The sequence below is a fragment of the Rhinopithecus bieti genome, unplaced genomic scaffold (genome assembly GCF_001698545.2).
Source record: "Rhinopithecus bieti isolate Rb0 unplaced genomic scaffold, ASM169854v2 scaffold_15197, whole genome shotgun sequence".
NCBI classification, from domain to species: Eukaryota; Metazoa; Chordata; class Mammalia; order Primates; family Cercopithecidae; genus Rhinopithecus; species Rhinopithecus bieti.
This window is the reverse complement of record NW_016808366.1, coordinates 595,967-618,516: the sequence shown is the minus strand read 5'-3', so window position 1 is coordinate 618,516 and position 22,550 is coordinate 595,967. Positions and strand designations below refer to the sequence as shown.

The window sequence follows — 22,550 nt, the reverse complement described above, 5'->3', positions numbered from 1 at the left end:
AAAAAAAAAAAAAAAAAAAAAAAAAAAAAAAAAGATTTGCATTATAGCAAATATACCATACTAAAAGGGAAGACTGGGTGCAGGGTGTACAGGAACTCTCTGTACTATGCAATTTTTCTGTAACCCTAAAATTGTTGTAAAAAATAGTTTAAAAAAAGATTTTGTTTTTTAAAACCAAAACAATCCTCATAAAACTAAAATTTATTAAAACAAGAATAAAAGGGAAGTGACAGAGAAAAATTATCTCAGGAATCTTTCTGAAATTCAGATTTCATTCTGAGCTTCCTCAAGACACAGTTCAGCATCCTTTTATGAACACACTGCTGGATCAGATCTGCTAGGAATAAACTAGCAGAAGCCCCAAAGGGAAGGTAAGTTTCAATGTGCCTGAGAAAGGGAAAAGAGCAGTAGCTGGCAAATTGTAACAAACTGGATTACATTCAAATAAGATAATGAGTGTCACTGTACTTCTAAGCTGTAAACCACTGAGCCAATGTTATCATTATTGCAGGAAAAAGGAAAAGATTCACTTCTTTTGTACATTAATTTATCCCATAAACACTCATGAATTTCAACTCAGTATCAGGAGTCTGCCACGGTGGTACAGAAATGAACAAGACCTACCTTCCTACTTTTGCTAAGAATCAGAAGACAGCACCCTTACTAAGGACCAATAGCCACCTGTGAACCTGGAGTGGAAAGTGACAGAAGAGGGAGATAAATTATGTATTTGGTCCTCTCTCATCCAAAATACTACAAAAGGAGTATTTAAATAAAGTTTAAAAGAGAAGTAATACCACCACCTAAACTTGGAATAGACGCATAAATGCTACAATGACTAAGATGCAGAACGGTATTAAATACAATTTGTCACTTAAAGCAAAACTGAAAATATTTGAGGACGCAAACATTTTATTTATTGAAAAGAAACTACAGTATAGACATTTGTGTACAGAGACAATTTGTTTCTTATTCTTGAAAACAACAACAACAACAAAAAACAAATTACCATGCAGCTCCTTATTTAAATCTCATGTGAGGCCTTTCTCTCTTGTTCTCCTCCAACCTCCGGCCTCTCCTACTCAGTCTCCTTTGCTGCCTTTTCTCATCTCCCCAATATCTGAAGTTTGGAAACCCCAAGGCTTCAGACCTCTTCTCCATCTCCATTCATTTCCAAGGTAATCTGATCCAGTGTTTTGTTTTGTTTTTGAGACAGGATCTGGCTCTGTCATCCAGGCTGTAGTGCACTGGCATGATCTCAGCTCACTGCAACCTCTGCCTCCCCGGTTCAGGTAATTCTCATGTCTCAGCCTCCCGAGTAGCTGGGATTACAAGCATGTGCCACCACGACCAGCTAAATTTTTTGTATTTTTAGTAGAGACAGGGTTTCACCAAGGCAGGAGGATCTCTTGAGGCCAGGAGTTCAAGACCAGCCTGGGCAACACAGGGAGATTCCCACCTCTAAAAAAAAAAACAAAACAAAAAATTGCTGGTTGTGTGGCATGCACCTGTAGTCCCAGCTACTTGGGAGGCTGAGGTGGCTGGGCTACCTGAGCCCAGGAGTTCGAGGCTGCAGTGAGCCGCCATTACACCACTGCACTCCAGCCTGGGACAATATGCTCTTTCAAATAAATAAATAAATAACTATCACCTCTCCACATAACACTGGTACTTTTATTTACCTTACCATGCTTTTTCTGTCCCTATCTAATTATTATGTAATATACTTACCAAAATGCAGATTCCACAAGCGCAAAAGCATTGTTTTATTGAATGCTGTGCCAGGTCCTAAAACACAGCCTGCTTTATAATAGGTGCCCATTATTACTGACTATTATAGGACATTAGGTCACATGATCCATATTATCACCAATGGTCTTGCAAAATGCTAACAGCTCTACTACCTATCTAAAAGGCAAAAAACAGACTGGGTGTGGTGGCTCACACCTGTAATCCCAGCACTTTGGGAGGCTGAGTTGGGCAGATCATTAGAGACCAGGAGTTCGAGACCAGCCTGGCCAACATGGCAAAACCCCATCCCTCCTAGAAATACAAAAATTAGCCGGGCATGGGCAGGCGCCTGTAATCCCAGCTACTCAGGAGGCCGAGGCAGGAGAATCGCCTGAACCTGGGAGACAGGAGGTTGCAGTGAACCGAGATCGCACCATTGAACTCCAGCCTGGGTGACAGAATGAGACCGCGCCCCCCCCAAAAAAAAAAAAAAAAAAAGTAGGGGGAGGGATATAACTTATACCTTGGTCAGCGGCAGAGCAATGACTGAACCCCAGCCTGATTCCAAATTCTACTCTCTGCATTACATTAGCTGCCAAAGCATGGACATTACATTACCTAAAGCCATGGACTACGAACTCACAGCTTTGTGAGGGGCACTTCTTAAATAGGAATAATGACACCTATGTCTGCAGCTTTCTGATTGAAAAGGAGCAAAGAAAGGTAGTACTAAAAGAACAGAGGGTGTACCAGTAGCCTTGGTTTTGTTGTGACCTCTATAAATTTGGGAACACCAGTTCTCCTTTCTAAGTCTTCTCAGGAAAATGCTGATTACAATCCTAGCCTCCAATAACTCCCGAGGCCAAAGTAAAGATCAATTCAAGAGACATTCATTAAACCCAAAGGCAATCTAGTCAAGTTATCAAATGCCCTGGGGACAGTTTCCCAGCTCCATCCACTTATTAGTTGTGGGACTCCCAGTAAATTACTTTTTCTAATGTACCTCAGTTTCTTCATGGGTAAAACGTGAAGATATAGAAAGATCTCACCCCACAGGACTGTTGGAAAGATTAAATAGGCCTTTGGCCCAGCGCGGTGGCTCAAGCCTGTAATCCCAGCACTTTGGGAGGCCGAGGCGGGCGGATCACCTGAGGTCAGGAGTTCGAGACCAGCCTGGCCAACATGGAGAAACCCCGTTTCTACTAAAAATATAAAATTAGCCGGGTGTGGTGGCGCATGCCTGTAGTCCCAGCTACTCGGGAGGCTGAGGCAGGAGAATCGCTTGAACCCGGGAGGCGGAGATTGAGGTGAGCTGACATCGCGCCATTGCACTCCAGCCTGGGCAATGAGCGAAACTCCGTCTCTAAATAAATAATAAATGGGCCCTATGTGTAATGCATTCAGTAGCACCTGACAAGTTGTGACCATTCCGTACAGTGAGCCATGACTATTATCATCACGTGCTAGGCCCTGGGATCTACAGATGAAAAAGGCAAGGCATAACATCTAACGAAGGAGCTTACGATGTCAACAAGGGGCAGGGAAAGTAACTCGGTGCAGCGAGTGCAAAAACCGAGAAGCGAATGCAGCTGCGCCTGGAGAAGGCGGCGGCGAAGTGATACTTCAGCAGGGTCCTGAAGAATGGGAGCTCCAGAGTTGGGTGGCGAGTGGGACTGGGCTCTCGGATAGATCACGTGCAAAGCCGCCAGGACACAGAGAGCGAGAGGGACGGGAGGGCGGGAGAGCGCGGCGCCTCGCCCTCTCAACCTGGGACTGGGGCTACTGGACACGAGGGTCCGGATGCTCTCCGTCGGCGCCGACTGGAGCTTAGCGTACTGGTGGCAGCAAGAAGCTGAGGCAAGCGGGCCCCGACCCTAACAACGCGTCCCAGCCCCTCTCTGGGCCTAGGGTTCCCCGCCCAGGTAACAAGAGGCCGCTGCGCGAACGGGATTCCCTCAGGCGCCCTAGACGGGCGGGTCTCTGGGCCTCGGACGGTTAACCCGAGCACCTCCCGCCTGCCCCTGAGGCCCCACCTCACCACGCTCGGCTCCAGCAGACGCCCGGCTAGTTGCTCAGCGCTGGAGCTGCGGCAGCCTCTGCTAAGGCCCCGCCGGGGACGGGGGCGGGACCCGCCCCCCAAACTCCCGCCCTTTGGGAGGGGCCCGCCCCGCCAAGTCCTGCACCTATAGGCAGACTGCGCCGGCGCAGGGCCTCCCGCCATATTGGGTATTGGCAGCCGACTTACTAGAGAGGCCCTGAAGGAAAGGGATTATTATTTTGAGAATTATAAGATCCCTCGCCAGAAATGAGGACGGTCAGGGTCTCTGGATTCGTGAAAGGGATATTTCGGAAGCAGAGAAGAAAAATTGCCCTCAATTATCTCCCTTTAGGCTTCAGTGTTATATATAGCGCATGTGCAAGGTCACCTGGTTCTAGGTGCGCCTGCGCACAGCTCCACCTACAAACCAGACTACAGTTCCAACTGCGCGAGAAACAAAGGGGCTTGCTGCCACTGGTTGGCGATTAAACTGGCAGCGCGATCAGTTTTTCACCTTGCTGCTCAGACGCTCCCAGCAGCTTCAGGCAGCATAACACTTACAGGCGAGTTACTTACTCAGCACTCGGTTTTGTCTACATGTCTGCACAGTGTTACCTTTACCTGACTTCATCCGTCCCGGAGCTGCAGTTCGTCTGCTTAAGCCTGACTTCTAGAGAACTTTTTCTTCCCTGTAGGACCCATGCGTTATTCCCTTAGCATTTTGTGTATACTTTTTTTTTTTTTTTTTTGAAATGGAGTCTTGCTCTGTCGCCAGGCTGGAGTGCAATGGCACGATCTCGGCTCACTGCAGCCTCTACCTCCCGGGTTCAAGTCATTCTCCTGCCTCAGCCTCCCGAGTAGCTGGGACTACAGGCGCCCGCCACCACGCCCGCCTAACTTTTGTATTTTTAGTAGAGACGGGGTTTCACCATGTTGGCCAGGATGGTCTCCATCTCTCTTGACCTCGTGATCCGTCCGCCTCGGCTTCCCAAAGTGCTGGGATTACAGGCGTGAGCCACCGCGCCCGGCTACGTGTATGAATTGTTAATGCACTTTCTTAGAGGTGTAAACTCCATTTACCTGCCTCACTCTTGAACTCAGTGGTTCTCAATTTTTAGTAGGAGTTAAAAACAAAACCGGTAAATGCAGACTCTTGGATTCCACCCCCAGAGAATCCGTAAACCGGGGGTGGAGTCCAGGAATCTGCATTTTAGAAAGTACCCAGGGTGATTCTGATACATGGGGAACACGTTTTAGGAAGCACTGCATGAGATTGTGAACTTGAGCTTAGAGACTGTGATTTGGTCATCTGACTATAGCGCGCAGCACAAGGCCTGGTACAAAATAGGTGCTCAGTAAGTGTTGAGTGACTGGATGAATGAGTGGATAGCTCGAGTAAAACAGCAAGGCTTCAGGTGAATCCACAGCCGAAGGTAATCTGAGAAAGGAACACTTAAAAGCTGTATTTTATCTTTCTCCTGTAAGAACACAAAAAAGATCTTAATAGCTAATTTGAGAAATAGAGAAAGTGGAGAGTAAAAGGGGAGGGAAGGACACAGATTCTGAAAGGCAAACTAGAGAGAGGAAAGGAGCATCTCCAGCCACTAGGCAGAGAAACGACGAGAAGAGGCAGGGGTGTGAGGTTCCATCCTAAGGAAATAATCGCACAACAGGCATTATGCATGAATGTTCACTGCAACAATATTTGAAATAGAAATGAAACAATCTAAATGTTATGCACATCAAGCTTTTTTCTGCCTCAGGGCATTTGCATATACTCTGCCAGCTATACTTTGCATATACTCTGCCAGATTTTCCCCCAGCTCTTGGCCTAGCTGGTACCTTCCTGTCCTTCAGGTCCCAGTTTAAATGATACTTCTTCAACTAGGTCTTCCCTGACCATACTGTCTAAAGTAATACCTTATATTTTCTAGGGTAGTCTTCTGTTTCTTTTCTTTTTTTTGGGGGGGGGGGACGGAGTCTTGCTCTGTTGCCCAGGCTGGAGTGCAGCGGTGCAATCTTGGCTCAGTGCAAGCTCCACCTCCTCAGTTCACACCATTCTCCTGCCTCAGCCTCCTGAGTAGCTGGGACCACAGGTGCCTGCCACCTTGCCTGGCTAATTTTTTTTGTATTTTTAGTAGAGACGAGGTTTCACCATGTTGGCCAGGATGGTCTTGATCTCCTGACCTCATGATCCGCCCGCCTCAGCCTCCCAAAGTGCTGGGATTACAGGCGTGCGCCACCACGCCTGGTCGCATTCTGTTTCTTTCGTAGCACTTTCCATTTATTATTTTGTTTTCCTATTAACATTCCCTCCAAAATTTAAGCTTCGTGTGAATAGGAGACTTATTCCTGGGATTTAGCACAGTCTCACACATATGGTAGGTATCAAGTAAGTATCCATTGAATGAATGAATCAAGTCAGCCCTAGTGTTACAAAGTTTAATGACATAACATCCATTAGCAAACTAGACAATATATTTTAAGACTATGAGGAGTCGACTGGGTGCAGTGGCTCACGCCTGTAATCCCAGCACTTTGGGAGGCTGAGGTTGGGAATTCTATACCAGCCTGACCAACAGGGAGAAACTCCATCTCTACTAAAAATACAAAATTAGCCAGGCGTGGTGGTGCATGCCTGTAATCCCAGCTACTCGGGAGGCTGAGGCAGGAGAATCACTCAAACCCGGGAGGCGGAGGTTACAGTGAACCGAGATTGCACCATTGCACTCCAGCCTGGGCAACGAGAGCGAAAGCCCATCTCAAAAAAAAAAAGACTATGAGGAGTAAACAGGTTTCAGACTACCAAGATATACCAAACCAAACAGTAATCTTTGATGTTTGTAAAGGAGGATTCATTCCCTTATTTATTCATTCACCCAGTGGACATTTATTGAGCATTGATTATGTTCTAGTATTGAATAATAATACAATGTAGTAAGGACAAGTTGGAAATCATATTAAAACATAATAATGTAGTACCACTGGTATTATCTAGCCAAAGCCCGAAGTGGAGTTAGCTGGTGTGTGAAGCGGGGATAGGCAGGGGCAGGTGGGAATGGTTTTGGGATGAGACTTCCACCTTGGATCATCAGGCATTAGATTCTCATGAGTGTGTAACCTAGATCCCTCTCATGCACAGTTCTTAATAGGATTTGCCTCCTATTAGAATCTGATGCTGCTCCTGAACTGACAGGAGGTGGAGCTCAGGTGGTAATGCTTGCTAATCTGCTCAACTCCTGCTGTGCTGCCAGGGTCCTAACAGGTCAAGACTGATAGTAGTCCGTGGCCCAGGGGATTGGAAACCCCTGCCCTAGTGATTCTGTAGGCATAAGAGTACACCACATCAGTCTTTACACATCCTGCAAATGGCTGGGTGCAGTGGCTCACGCCTGTAACCCCAGCACTTTGGAAGGCCAATACAGGTGGATCACTTGGGCCCAGGAGTTAGAGACCAGCCTAGGCAACATAGTTAGACCTTGTCTCTACAAAAAATCAAAAAATGAGATGGGAGGATTGCTTGAGCCCAGGAGGTCGAAGCTGCAATGAGCTGTGATGGCCCTACTGCACTCCAGCCTGGGTGACAGGAATAAGACCCTCTCTCAAAAAAAAAAAAAAAAAAAAAGGAAAAAAATGGAAAAAAAACACTGCATTCTGCAAACTGCATGGAGCATTTCAGACGCACAAACAGGTGTTCCTACCCAACACCTGTCTTGGGGCCCAAGAGTCCTATAAAGACTGAAACCAGACAATTCAAGTCTGATCATGTTCAGACCTGTCTGATGAACCAGACTGGTGAGTTCTCAAAGGTGGCTGGATTGGAGGGAAAGAAAATAGATCAGTTGAAAGAAAATCAACCCTGGTCCCTGCCAGGTGAGGGGAAGGTTTTCTTCCTTTACATCCTAAACTCCATCTCTAGAAATGTGCCTTATACTCAAACCCTCTCTGAGGGCTATAATATGGATCTTTGCTATAACCAGCCTTGCTTGTTATTTATACACATTCCTCCTAGTCCATGCCAAGAGGCTGTCTGGACTAACCGAATTAAAAAATATTATATATGCATGTGAAATTTCAAAGTGAGGTGCTAAATCACTGTACATATATATGTATGTATATATATTTTTTTGTTTTTGTTTTTCTGTTAGTCTAAAATCTGTTTTAAAGTTCCTAAATCACTTATCCCAATATAAAGGGGCCTGCAGGTGGAGGATAGATAATTTGTGTGGAGATATTTCTGGCTATGAGTCCCCATTCCTCCTTGGGGAAGATTGAAAGGACATTACTGTTAACCACTCAAACCAAGTGACTGGGAGAGGGGCTTCCATGAGAATCTGAGATGCAGAATCCATACTATTGCAGTTAGGGAGTATCGTGACCAGGATATGCTTCCTGCCTGTGAAATCTAGCAAGAAGAGACAAGCCTGCTGGCTACTAGGTCCTGTTCAGCAGGGCTTCCTGGAGGTATAAAGGGACCCCAGGAAGAAGAAGCTAGACAAATGGCCATTAATAGATGCCTTTTCTAAGGGAACTGCAGGAGAGGGGCTGGTAGTGAACCCCTGAAGAGTGTATAAAAGCACCCCATGATGCTTTGAGGATGGGTAGAGATGGCTATAAACATCTGCGAGGCCCAGAAAGCACTAAGCCAGCTGTTACACTAGTTCAAAGAAGACTTTTCCCGCCCCCATCTTCCTCTCCATGTTAACATGGAGACATGTTGAGTGACTGAAGTGAGCTGAGGATGACAGAGGGGGAAAAATAGAGAGAAAAAACACCAACCATTTTCCTCTTTCTTTCTTGCTGCAAGGTAATGGTCTGGAGCACCAAAACGATAGTCTCTTGCTCCTGTTCATCTGAGTCCATTCTTTTTTTTTTTTTTTTTCAGAGTCTCACTTTGTAGCCCAGGCTGGAGTGCAGTGACACAATCTTGGCTCATTGCAACCTCCGCCTGCTGGATTCAAGTGATTCTCGTGCCTCAGCTTCCTGAGAAGCTGGGATTACAGGTGCCCGCCACCACACCTAGCTAATTTTTTTTTTTTTTTTTTTTTTTTTTAGTAGAGATGGGGTTTCACAATGTTAACGAGGCTGGTCTTGAATTCCTGACCTCAAGTGATCCACCCACCTTGGCTTCCCAGTGCTGGGATTACAGGCATGAGCCACCGCGCCTGGCCCATTCTATTTTTTAGAGACAGAGTCTTGCTCTTTCACTCAGGTTGGAGTGCAGTGGTTTGATCATAGCTCACTGCAGCCTCAACCTCCTGGGCTGAAGCGATCTTCCTGGCTCGGCGTCCTGAGTAGCTAATACTATAGGCATGTGCCACCATTCCTGGCTAATTTGTTTAAAAATTTTTTTGTAGAGATGGGGACTCACTGTGTTGGCCAAGTTGGTCTTGAACTCCTGGCATCAAGCAGTCTTCCTACTTTAGCCTCCCAAAGTGCTGGGATTATAGGCTTGAGCTGCTGTGCTGAAGTTCCATACATTATTTTTAAAATATTGATTGAGCACCTATTATGTGCCAAACGTTGAGCTAGACACTGGGAGGGACCCAAAGAACAATAATAAATGAACTCTGTCCAGAGCCTCTGTTCACAAACTCACATGACGGGCAAGCAAGTAAAGAAATAGGGAGCAGCTGACTGCACAGAGTCAGTGCCACTATGATTTGTTTGTGAAGGATAAAAACTCTAAAAGTAGCCAGGTGTGGTGGTGCACTACTGTAGTCCCAACTATTCTGGAGGCTGAGGCAGGAAGGATCACTTGAGCCCAGGAGGTTGAGGTTGCAGTGAGCTGTGTTCAGGCCACTGCACTCCAACCTGGGCAATAGAGCAAGACCCTGTCTCAAAAAAAAGAAAAAATTGCTAAGCAGATAAGCCAGGCATGGTGGCATGTGGCTGTGTAGTCCCACCCACTCAGGAGGATGAGTCAGAAGAACCTCTTGAGCTTAGGAGTTTGAGACCAGTCTGGGCAGCATAGCAAGACCCCGTCTCAAAAAAAATGCTAAGCAAAGTGGCGGGGGTGGGGTGGTGGCGGGGATTCCAAGCAGCATGTGCAGAGGTACAGCAGTGTGCTAGAGCATGGGTTGTGTTAGGAATGCTGGACACTCCTCTTGCTGATGCCACCACTTGGTTGAATTGTGTAAATCTCCCTAGTTGGATTCCCTTTGTCAGCTGGATATTTTCTCCCTGGTCCTGACCCTGCCTCAGTAGGCAGTTCTTATTCCATTCCTAGCCCCCTCTCAACTGACCAAGTCAGGCTCTAAGTGACCAGCGTACCCAAGCTTGAGATTCTTGAAGTGGATGACAACTTTTCCCTATCACTCAGGGCTTGGGCAATAAAGGATGTTCAGTCACAGTTCCCATAGGACCAGGTCCTCTCCTTCCTCAAAAATGGGCCCTTGGTCAGGCGTGATGGCTCATGCCTGTAATCCCAGAACTTTGGGAGGTGGAGGCAGGTGGATTGCTTGAGGCCAGAAGTTTGAGACCTGCCTGGCCAACATGGCGAAACCCTGTCTCTACTAAAAATACTGGGCCTGGTGTCACTCACCTGTGATTCCAGCTACTCGGAAGGCTGAGGCACAAGAATTGCTTGAACCTGTGAGGAGGAGGTTACAGTGAGCCGAGATTGTGCCACTGCACTCCAGCCTGGGTGACAGAGTGAGGCTCTGTCTCAAAAAAAAAAAAAAAAAAAAAAAAAAAAAAAAAAAAAAAAAAAAAGTGTGAATGTGCGTGGGGCCCTTAACTATATTCTTTTTATTTAAAAAAAAAAATCCTGTAGCCAGGACTACATATGTGCGCCACCACATCCAGCTTGCTTTATGTTCTTCAACAACCCTCTTTCTCTCTCTGAGCCTCAAATTCCTCAGCTGCAACATGGGGGTAATAATACCAACTAGGGTTCTTATACGCAAAGTGGGAATTGGAATTAGATGGAGGGAAGGAGTAGAGGAGTCCAGCAAGGATCTAAGATTTCTAAGCTCAAGAACGACAACAAAGTTTCCAGTGATTAGAGAGGTTTCCTGTGATTAGAGAGATTGGGATGTGAGGGGAGAGGGGAACTTTCTCTTTTGAATATTTTTACAACGAACATGATTTAATTTTATAATTAAATATATTTGGTATGAATATCATGCATCGATAAAGAGGTGTTTTAAATTTTTTTTTATTTTATAGAGACGGGCTTGTGCCATGTTGCTCAGGCTGATCTTGATCTCCTGGGCTCAGGCAATCTTTCCGCCTCAGCCTCCCAAAGTGCTGGGATTACAGGCATAAGCCACCGCACCCGGCCTAATAAAGTTTTGAAAAAGCTTATGTTACTATATTGTGTGGAAAATCTGATCAGAGTGGTTGCTTCTGGGGAGGACTGAAAGACCCAGGGTCTGGGGTGGGAGGAAGATGTTTTCTTTTGCATTCTTTCCTACTGTTTGAATTTTTAAAATCATGAATTCATATTACTTTTCTTCCTAATATGTATGACTTTTTTAAAGTTTTAGAATTATTTTAAAAATAAAAATATTTTCTAGAATAAATATGAAAAACATGTGGCTATTTTATTCATACCCCTCTACCCACAACAGACAGACACACGCAACAATCACACACAATTTCCAGCTTCAGATGGTAGTACAGGTATTTGCAGCCCAGGGAAGGAATTTGACCTATGGACAGAAGGCCCAGAGACAATGAACTCTAGCAAGGTGCAGCTCCCGAGTAGCTCAGCAGGGGGAGCCGTTGAGAGCGCGTCCTGAGCAGTGGCCGCTGCTGCGGAGTTTAGAAAAGAAACCAGGGGCCGGGCGCGGTGGCTCAAGCCTGTAATCCCAGCACTTTGGGAGGCCAAGACGGGCGGATCACGGGGTCAGGAGATCGAGACCATCCTGGCTAACACGGTGAAACCCCCGTCTCTACTAAAAAAAAATACAAAAAACTAGCTGGGCGAGGTGGCGGGCGCCTGTAGTCACAGCTACTCAGGAGGCTGAGGCAGGAGAATGGCGTAAACCCGGGAGGCGGAGCTTGCAGTGAGCCGAGATCGCGCCACTGCACTCCCTGGGCGACAGAGCGAGACTCCGTCTCAAAAAAAAAGAAAAAAGAAACCAGGTTTACGGCGCAGGTGAGGGTAGGCAGAGGCGGCTCTGCTCTTGCCGGAGTTCTCAGGGTTCCCCGGGGTTGGGACAGGCAGACCCCACAGATTAGAAGGAGCACAGATGAAAACGGAAGGGACTCTGGGCTTTCCTCCCGGCCAGCTCCTAACCTGTAGGGTGGTCTGTCCTCTCTTCACGTGGGAAGGGCACTGTATTCAGAATTAGGGGTTTGGGTTGAATTCTAGCTCTGTCGTCTTTAGCTATGTGAACTTGTGCCAGTCACTTAACTACTCAGAGATTTAATTTCCTCATTTATGAAACAAGGACAATATTAACAACGGAATCTTTTTAAAAACAAAACAAAACTATAATTTATGATTAGCCGGGTGCAGTGGCTTGCGCCTGTGGGCCCAACTATTCAGGAGGCTGAGAAAGGAGGATCGCTTGAGCTCAGGAGTTCGAGGCTGTAGTGAGCCAAGATCGCACCACTGCACTCCAGCATGGGTGACAAAGCAATAAATAAAATTATAATTTATGAAGCACATACTATATTTTGGTCATTGAGAGGTGCTTTACATGTATAAGCACATTACTTCTTATAACCACTCTGTGATACAGGGTTTTTGTTTGTTCGTTTGTTTTGTTGTTGTTGTTTTGAGATGGAGTTTCGCTCTTGTTGCCCAGGCTGGAGTACAGTGGCCGGATCTCAGCTCACTGCAACCTCTGCCTCTTGGGTTCAAGCGATTCTCCTTCCTCAGCCTCCTGAGTAGCTGGGATTACAGACGCCTACCACTACACTCAGCTAATGTTTTTCTATTTTTAGTAGAGACAGGGTTTCACCATGTTGGCCAGGCTGGTCTCAAACTCCTGACCTTAGGTAATCTGCCCACCTCAGCCTCCCAAAGTGCTGGGATTACAGGTGTGAGCCACCACACCTGGCTTATTTATTTTATTTTATTATTTTATTTTTATTTATTTATTTATTTATTTTGAGACAGAGTTTTGCTCTTGTTGCCCAGGTTGGAGTGCAATGGCACGATCTCAGCTCACTGCAACCTCTGCCTCCCGGGTTCAAGCAATTCTGCCCCAGCCTCCGGAGTAGTGGGATTACAGGCATGTGCCACCACACCCAGCTAATTTTGTATTTTTAGTAGAGATGGGGGTTTCTACATGTTGGTCAGTCTGGTCTCAAACTCACAACCTCAGGTGATTTGCCCGCCTCAGCCTACCACAGTGCTGGGATTACAGGCGTGAGCCACCATGCCCAGCCTATTTTTTTATTTTTAGTTTTTGTTGAAATGGAGTCTCACCCTGTTGCTCAGGCTGGAGTGCAGTGGCGCGATCTCAGCTCACTGCAACCTCCGCCTCCCAGGTTCAAACGATTCTCCTGCCTCAGCCGCCCAAGTAGCTGGGATTACAGGCGGCTGCCACCACGCCCAGCTAATTTTTGTATTTTTAGTAGAGTCGGGGTTTCACCATGTTGGCCAGGCTGGTCTCAAACTTCTGAATTCGTGGTCTGCCCACCTCCGCCTCCCAAAGTGCTGGGATTACAGGCGTGAGCCACCGTACCTGGCCTGTTTTATTTTATTTTTATAGAGACAGGTCTTGCTATGTTGCCTAGGCTGGTCTTGAACTACTGGGCTCAAGCAATCCTCCCATCTCAGCCTCCCGAAGGGCTGAGATTACAGGTGTGAGCCAGGTATGTTTTTACTGGTTTGCCCAGCCAGGTATATCATCATTATCCCCATTTTATACATGAGGAAACTGAGGCAGGGAGAGATGAAATAATTTGCTTGAGATTACATAGCTGATAAATGGGGGGAGCCAGGATTTGAAGGTGAGTGGCTTAGCTCTTAATCATTATGTCACTACTCTCCTGCTTAAAACATCCCATTGGGTTCCCAGCGCACTAAAAGTAAAATCCAAGCCAGGCACTGTGGCTCACACCTGTAATCCCAGCACTTTGGGAGGCTGAGGCGGGTGGATCACCTGAGGTCAGGAGTTTGAGACCAGCCTGACCAATATGGTGAAACCCCGTCTCTACTAAAAATACAAAAATTAGCCAGGCGTGGTGACAGACATCTGTAATCCCAGCTACTTGGGAGTCTGAGGCAAGAGAGTTGCTTGAAACCGGAAGGTGGAGGTTGCAGTGAGCTGAGATCCTGCCATTGCACTCCAGCCTGGGCAACAGAGTGAGACTCTTGTCTCAAAAAAAAAAAAGAAGAAAAAAGAAAAAGAAAAGAAAATCCAGCTCCCTTTCCAGGACTTACAAAGTCATACATGATGTGGTTCTGGCATGATCTGACCTCACCTCCTGCCATTGCCCCCTTTGCTCACTCTGCTTCAGCCACACCAGCTCCTCCTTACCTCAGATGTACCAAGTGCATTCCCGCCTCAGGGCCTTTGCAACTGCTGTTCCCTCCATCTGGAATGCTTGTCCTCCAGACTTTAGTATGGCTCATTTTCTCGCTACATCTGGGTCTCTGCCCAAACATCACCCCCTCAAAGCGCATTTATTTCTAAAATAGACACCTCTTTGACCATGCTTAATTTTTCTTCACAGCACTTAGCATTCTCTTATGTGTTGGTTTGTCTGTCTCTTCCACCAGAATGTGAGAAGAGACAAACAAATGCATAAGAGAAATTTCAAACAAACCACTTGGTTTGTCTTGTCCATGGCTAGATACCCAGAACTCAGACCTGGGGTCCATCCCATGGTAGGCACCCAATAAGTATTTGCTGAATAGTTAAGTAGATAAAGAAATGAATACCCAATGTCACCCAACTGGCAAATGGTAGAAGTGGAACACTGCATTGTTTGGTCCCAGCGCCTGTGCTCTCAGCCACTGTGCTGTGCAGGACTGACTCCCAGAGAGATCTCAGGAGGTTCAGATAGCTTCATGAATGGGAAGCCATTTTGAAAACTAACAAGTGCTTGAAAAAAGGGATTATTATTATTATCACTCAGTTCACTGTTTGCTCATCTGGGGACATAATAAAAAAGGGATAATAATAATCTGACAGGCTGGGCACAGTGTCTCACGCCTGTAATCCAAGCACTTTGGGAGGCTGAGGTGGGTGGATCATTTGAGGTCAGGAGTTCAAGACCAGCCTGGCCAGCATGGTGAAACCCTATCTCTTCTAAAATTACAAAAATTAGCCAGGGGTGCGTGCCTGTAGTCCCAGCTACTTGGGAGGCTGAGACAGGAGAATCACTTGAACCTGGGAGGTGGAGGTTGCAGTGAGCCAAGATCACGCCATTGCACTCCAGCCTGGGTGACAGAACTAGACTCGGTCTCTAATAATAATAATAATAATAATATTAATATTAATAAAATAATAATAATCTGGCCTACTGACTTTATAAGGATGTTTTATGGAACACCAATGAGATAATGGATAGGGAAACATACAAGCAAAAGGCTCTACATGGCAGAAGGGGCTGCAGAGATTACTTCCATGTCAGTGGCTTCCCAAGGCTCCCATCCTCTACCTCAAGTTTGACATTAATATTGCTGACAGGAGAGGGGGAGGTTGGGGGACACAGGGGACCAGGGACATTGTGTCCCTGTAATTAAACATGTCGGGACTGAAGCACTGCCAGCGGCAGCATCTGGTTGCAATTACCAGAGGGAACCAAAGTGATTAGTCACCTTTATAGTGAGAGCCAGGCAGGAACCCTGGGCTCCTCTCTGGAGAGGTCCTTCTAACCAAGCTCAGAGTCCCCTTTCCCTGCTCCCACCCTGTTTCTGGGAGTTCCCTGGTCCTCAAACAATAGTCCTGGCCCCAAGACTCCTCCATGTCCCCAAAGTCCCAGCCCACTGGTGAGACGTTGACTGAAAGGAATACTGTAACTTCCCCCAATGCCCTATCACTTCTCGTGTTTCTAGGGACCAGATTAGGCTTGTGTGGTATAAAATGTGTTGAAGCCAAAATTAGATTTAAAAAATAATTTAACCTTTCTGAACTTAAATTTATTTATCTTTAAAATGAGGGTATTGGGCCAGGCGTGTTGGCTCATGCCTGTAATCCCAGCACTTTGGGAGGCCAAGGTGGGCAGATCACTTGAGGTCAGGAGTTTGAGACCAGCCTGGCCAACATGGTGAAACTCTGTCTCTACTAAAAATACAAAAATTAGCTAGGCATGGTGGTGCACACCTGTAATCCCAGCTAATCAGGAGGCTGAAGCAGGAGGACCCCTTGAACCCGGGAGATGGGGGTTGCAGTGAGCTGAGATCGTGCCACTGCGCTCCAGCCTGGGTGACAGAGCAAGACTCATCTCAAAAAAATTAAAAGAAGTTACTTTCGGCCAGGTGTGGTGATTCACACCTGTAATCCCAGCACTTTGGGAAGCCAAGGCGGGCAGATCACTTGAGCCCAGAAATTTGAGACCAGCCTGGGCAACACGGCGAGACCCCTTCTCTACAAAAAATACAAAAATTAGCTGGGCATGGTGGTGTGCACCTGTAGTCCTAGTTACTTGGGAGGCTGAGGTGGGAGGATCACCTGAGCCCCATGATCACGCCATTGCACTCCAACCTGGGCAACAGGTGAGACCCTGTCTCAAGAAACAACAATGAAAACCAGTACCTTCACAGCATTGTCATGAAGATAAATAATACATAAATGCAATGGAGTACAAAACCCAGAGTCTAGTTGACTGGAATAAGTGCTTAAAAAAATAGCTATTATTGGCCGGGTGCAGTGGCTCACACCTGTAATCCCAGCACTTTGGGAGGCCAAGGCAGGCAGATCACGAGGTCAGGAGATTGATACCATACTGGCTACCATGGTGAAACCCGATCTCTACTAAAAATACAAAAATTAGATGGGCGTGGTGACACACAGCTGTAGTCCCAGCTACTTGGGAGGCTGAGGCGGGAGAATCGCTTGAACCTGGGAGGCAGAGGTTGCAGTGAGCCAAGATCATGCCACTGTACTCCAGCCTGGGTGACAGAGCGAGACTCTGTCTAAAAAAAAAAAAAGCTACTATTAATAATTGCCATTAATATATTAATAGTTGATGACTATGCAATTTATTTTTATTTTTTAGTAGAGACAGGGTTTCACTGTGTTAGCCAGGATGGTCTTGATCTCCTGATGTTGTGATCCGCTCACCTCGGCCTCCCAAAGTGCTGGGATTACAGGTGTGAACCACGGGCCTGGCCACAATTTATTTCATTGACTCTCCAACAAGAGTCCTGTGAAGTAAACACTATCATTATCCCTGTTTAGAGTTTCAGAGAGGTTTAGAGGCTTCCCAAGATCACACAATGCATAAATAGCAGAACCAAGATTCAAAACCAGGTCTGTTTGTCTCCAGAATCCTTGCTTTTTATCAAGCCACATACGGAGATGTCGTGGTTTGTTCAACTCATTCATTTATTCACTCTCTGAGCTTACAAAATGCTTAAGAAGTGGCAAGACAATTCTTCCCTTTAAGGAACTTAGAGTCTAATGGGAAAGGCAGGTTATGTCCACAAATAAATACACCTCAAAGTAGAAAATGATTTTTGTAAATAAGGGCCAGTTAGAGATTCATTTACTCATATAACATACTGACAGCTGCTGTGTGGTGGGCCCTGTGCCAAGCACTGGGTATAATTGAAAGATAAATATGGTACAGTCTAGTTATAATCTAATGGGAGAGACAGGTATGTAAAGAAATTATTATAGTTATAAGGAATTAAGTTATGATTTTAAAATATGAAAAAATACAGAGCAGAAGAAACAAATTGTGTTGGCATAGGGGGCAGAGGCAGAGACTGAATAAACTTTCAGCTGCCAAAAAATGTAAAAGAGCACAGAAAATGTGCGATGGCAGCTCAGGGGGAGTGTGCATTTTCTGGAGGATGCAAGAAGGCTTCATGGAGGAGGTGGCACGTGGGTTGGCACTTGTTTGATGGGTAGCTTCTAGTAGAGGGAGGGTTAAACCAGAGAGAGCCTGGAGGCCTAGAAGCCAGTTATAGGGGAGAATCATAGCGGGACAAGCAGCGAGGAGGACAGGGCAATGATGGAGGGAGTGAAGGGAGGGATGCCAGAGAGGACTGGTTCAGGGGTAACAAATCTATGATTTCAATTTTTTAAATTTTATTAATATTATTTATTTACCTACTTATTTTGTGGGTGTGTGATGGACTTTAGATCTGTCGCCTAGGCTGGAGTGCAGTAGTGCAATCTTGGCTCACTGCAAACCTTTGCCTCCACACCCGGCTAATTTTTTGTATTTTTAGTACAGATGCCTGTAATCCCAGCACTTTGAGAGGTCAAGGTGGGTGGATCACTTGAGCTCAGGAGTTTGAGACCAGCCTGGCCAACATGGTGAAACTCCATATCTACTAAAAATACAAAAAATAGATAGGCATGGTGATGTGCACCTGTAGTCCCAGCTACTTGGGAGGCTGAGGCAGGAGAATCGTTTGAACTCAGGAGGCAGAGGTTACAGTGAGCCAAGATCACGCCACTGCACTCCAGCCTAGGTGACAGAGCGAGACTCTGTCTCAAAAAAAAAAAAAAAAAAAGCAAAAAAAAAAAAAGAAACGACGCCTACCTGGACTATTGCTTCTCCCTGCCGTCCTTCTTACAGATGAAAGTGTATGTTGCAGTGAAATGTTACAGAAGGGGTAATTGGCCCCGTCTGGGGACGCGGTTTCTAAAGGAGGTGAATTTTCAGCCTAAACTTCTCAGTGATGTGGAGTGCTTCCTACAGTTGTGGGGAGAGAGAGAGGAGAAGATATTTCAGGTGAAGTGGAACAGCTTTCCCCGCTGACCCTGTGTAGTTGCCCAGGGGTCTATCGCACAGGTCCCCCAGAGGAAGGGAGCCTTTCCATACTTCAATGAGTTTTCATTAAGAATATCTCTGGGGTGGCTCAAGCCTGTAATTCCCAGCACTTTGGGAGGCTGAGGACGGGCGGATCACAAGGTCAGGAGATCGAGACCATCCTGGCAATAGGTGAAACCCCGTCTCTACTAAAGAATACAAAAAACTAGCCGGGCGTGGTGGCGGGCGCCTGTAGTCCCAGCTACTTGGGAGGAGGAGGCAGGAGAATGGCGTGAACTGGGAGGCGGAGCTTGACAGTGAGCTGAGATCCGGCCACCGCACTCCAGCTGGCGACAGAGCCAGAACTCGTCGCAAAAAAAAAAAAAAAAAGATACTCTTGGGGCGGGCGCGGGTGGCTCCAAGCCTGTAATCCCAGCACTTTGGGAGGCGCGAGACGGGCGGATCCGGGTCACGGAGATGAGACCATCCTGGCTACAATATGGTGAAACCCTGGTCTCTACTTAAAAATACAAATCTAGCCGGGCGTGGTGGTGGGCGCCTGTGTCCAGCCTTACTCGGGAGCTGAGGCAGGAGAATGGCGTAAACCCGGGAGGCGAGCTTGCAGTGAGCTGAGATCTGCCACTGCACTCCAGCCTCGGTGGGCAGAGCAAGACTCCGTCCTCAAAAAAAAAAAAAAAAAAAAAAAAAAAAAAAAAAAAAAAAAAAAAGAATACTCTTGAGTTCAGCTGGAATTCAGAACTTCCAGACTTACCAGAAAAGCATCATGTGGGAAATTGTGCTGGGCGCGGTGGCTCACGCCTGTAATCCCAGCACTTTAGGAGACTGAGGCAGGTGGATCACGAGGTCAGGAGATGGAGACCATCCTGGCTAACACAGTGAAACCCCGTCTCTGCTACAAACATAAAAAATCAGCCGGGCGTGGTGGCGGGGGCCTGTAGTCCCAGCTACTCGGGAGGCTGAGTCGGGAGAATGGCGTGAACCTGGGAGGCGGGGCTTGCAGTGAGCCGAGATCGCGCCACTGCACTCCAGCCTGGGCTACACAGCGAGACTCGGCAGAAAAAAAGAGAAAAGAAAAGCGTCATGTGGGAAATGGCTTTTCCAGCCTCCTGTAGGGGCCGCTGCTGCCCCAGACTCAGCCAGTCTCTTCTAAGAAAACTCAGAGGACGTCTTTGCCGGAGTGGAGGTGGGGTACACCCTGGACCTGCCGCCATCCAAGGAGTGGACTTAAGGGCAGCAGTGCCCCCAAGCCTGAAGAATATGCATTCAGTCAATGGCATTTGGGGTAGGGAGGGGTGTAGTGGGCACAGATATTTTTCAGTCTCTGGGTCACCACAAGTTTATTAAAATAAAAGAAAATGTAGGTAAATGCTGCCATCTGTGCTGTCCCTACTTCCAATACACACACACACACACACACACACAGGCACACACACACAGACACACATAAACACACACATACAACAAATCAGGTCCCAGGCTAGATGCAGGAGTTGAAACTGCTTTAAAAACACTCTAAGGACTTAACTACAAACCCACACTCCCCATGCTTCTGGGGCTTAAGATCTTTGAGCTCATTCTTCAGCATCTGTCCTTGGGAAGGTGGGGTGGGCTGCTCCATGAGGTGGAGGTGAAGACCCCTGAGTCTGCTCCATGGAGGGGGAGGCCCCTTAAGCCTAGAGTCCCGCTGCGGGGTTCTGTGCCAAGAGCCCCCGTGAGCCATGGCCTCGAAAGGGCAGCGGTGATTTTTTTCACATAAATATATCGCACTTAAATGAGTTTAGACAGCATGACATCAGAGAGTAATTAAATTGGTTTGGGTTGGAATTCCGTTTCCAATTCCTGAGTTCAGGTTTGTAAAAGATTTTTCTGAGCACCTGCAGGCCTGTGTGTGTGTGTGTGTGTGTGTGTGTGTGTGTGTGTGAAGTATTTTCACTGGAAAGGATTCAAAACTAGGGGGAAAAAAAAACTGGAGCACACAGGCAGCATTACGCCATTCTTCCTTCTTGGAAAAATCCCTCAGCCTTATACAAGCCTCCTTCAAGCCCTCAGTCAGTTGTGCAGGAGAAAGGGGGCGGTCGGCTTTCTCCTTTCAAGAACAAGTTATTTTCAGCTGCTGACTGGAGACGGTGCACGTCTGGATACGAGAGCATTTCCACTATGGGACTGGATACAAACACACACCCGGCAGACTTCAAGAGTCTTAGACTGAGGAGAAAGCCTTTCCTTCTGCTGCTACTGCTGCTGCCGCTGCTTTTGAAAGTCCACTCCTTTCATGGTTTTTCCTGCCAAACCAGAGGCACCTTCGCTGCTGCCGCTGTTCTCTTTGGTGTCATTCAGCGGCTGGCCAGAGGATGAGACTCCCCAAACTCCTCACTTTCTTGCTTTGGTACCTGGCTTGGCTGGACCTGGAATTCATCTGCACTGTGTTGGGTGCCCCTGACTGGGGCCAGAAACCCCAGGGGACCAGGCCAGGATTGGCCAAAGCAGAGGCCAAGGAGAGGCCCCCCCTGGCCCGGAACGTCTTCAGGCCAGGGGGTCACAGCTACGGTGGGGGGGCCGCCAATGCCAGGGCAAAGGGAGGCACCGGGCAGACAGGAGGCCTGACACAGCCCAAAAAGGATGAACCCAAAAAGCTGCCCCCCAGACCGGGTGGCCCTGAACCCAAGCCAGGACACCCTTCCCAAACAAGGCAGGCTACAGCCCGGACTGTGACCCCAAAAGGACAGCTTCCCGGGGGCAAGGCACCCCCAAAAGCAGGATCTGTCCCCAGCTCCTTCCTGCTGAAGAAGGCCAGGGAGCCCGGGCCCCCGCGAGAGCCCAAGGAGCCGTTCCGCCCGCCCCCCATCACACCCCACGAGTACATGCTCTCGCTGTACAGGACGCTGTCCGATGCTGACAGAAAGGGAGGCAACAGCAGCGTGAAGTTGGAGGCTGGCCTGGCCAACACCATCACCAGCTTTATTGACAAAGGGCAAGGTGAGGGGGCGGGGTGGCAGGGGCACGGCTCAGAGGGAGGGGCATCTGCATGAATGGAGGGGCTTTCAAAGCCCTGGCACTGCCCTGGTGGGAGACACTGTGTGCATCTGGCCCGGGGTGGGTGTATGGGGACACTCACACATATCTCACACATAGCAGATCCCGAGCTGCCCATACATCAGGGCTGGAGGGCACCTAGGAATCACCAGGTTCAACGCCTGCAAGGTGCAGGGCGGGCACTAAAGCCTAGAGAGAAGACAACACCTGCTAGTTGGTGGCAGAGTTGGAGACCAGATTCCAAGACTTGATTCCCCAGCTGTGCATCTGTCCCTGCTGGGCTGGCCGAACTTTCCATGCTCCAGGGGTTTGTGGGTGGTCTCAGATGGCAGAGAAAGAAATGAATCTTGAGGTCCCTGCGGTTCTGCAACTTTGCTCTCAGGCAAGGGGATAGAGGAGGCAAGAGAGCTGCACACAGTAAATGGGGCATCTTGGAGTCATGGAATGATGTTCGAATATATGGGGAGGGAGCAGACCTAGGGTCTAACTCACAGTGTGACCTTGGGAATGCCCCTTCTCACTTGGGGTCTCCGTTTTCCCATCTGTACACCTTTATGGGGTTGGACAGGGTGGTTTCTGAGAGTGCTTCCAACATGAAAACTTTAGGTCCTGTCCTGAACACGCCTCATTCTCCTTACATTAACTCGGGAGACTACCTGCTCCCCTCTATCTCTCTCTGCTCCCCTCTGTCTCTCTCTGTCCACCTAGTGTTACTGTTGCAGCCTTTTCCCTCCACTTGCTGTGTGATCTAAGCAAGTCCCTCCCGCTCTGAGGGCCTCAGTTTCTTCCTAGTGTGAAGAGGGAGGTGGGCTGTTGGTCGCTCAAGTTGCCTGCAGCTCATTTGCTCTGGTCCTAGGCTGGCAGGGTGGGGAGGGGTCAGAGGGTGGGAGAG

General features: G+C 47.6%; 2 protein-coding genes across 8 annotated transcripts in view; one reads left to right on the top strand and one right to left on the bottom strand.

Moving 5' to 3' along the window:
- The window catches only part of CEP250 (centrosomal protein 250), a 64,695-nt gene extending 60,828 nt beyond the window's left edge, over positions 1-3,867 (bottom strand). For 4 of the 7 annotated variants that reach the window (XM_017886637.1, XM_017886643.1, XM_017886642.1 and 1 more), the window contains exons 1-2: positions 3,765-3,867; positions 625-689 (exon numbers count right to left, since the gene is read on the bottom strand). The gene's annotated coding sequence lies outside the window, so the exon portion shown is untranslated. The remainder of the gene's footprint in view (positions 1-624; positions 690-3,764) is intronic. The other 3 variants (XM_017886638.1, XM_017886639.1, XM_017886641.1) reach the window with 3 other exon arrangements.
- Positions 3,868-20,692: 16,825 nt separating this feature from the next.
- The window catches only part of GDF5 (growth differentiation factor 5), a 5,453-nt gene continuing 3,595 nt past the window's right edge, over positions 20,693-22,550 (top strand). The window contains exon 1 of the mRNA XM_017886582.1: positions 20,693-21,601. Within this exon, the coding sequence (XP_017742071.1) occupies positions 20,977-21,601 (625 nt within the window). The 5' untranslated portion in view covers positions 20,693-20,976. The remainder of the gene's footprint in view (positions 21,602-22,550) is intronic.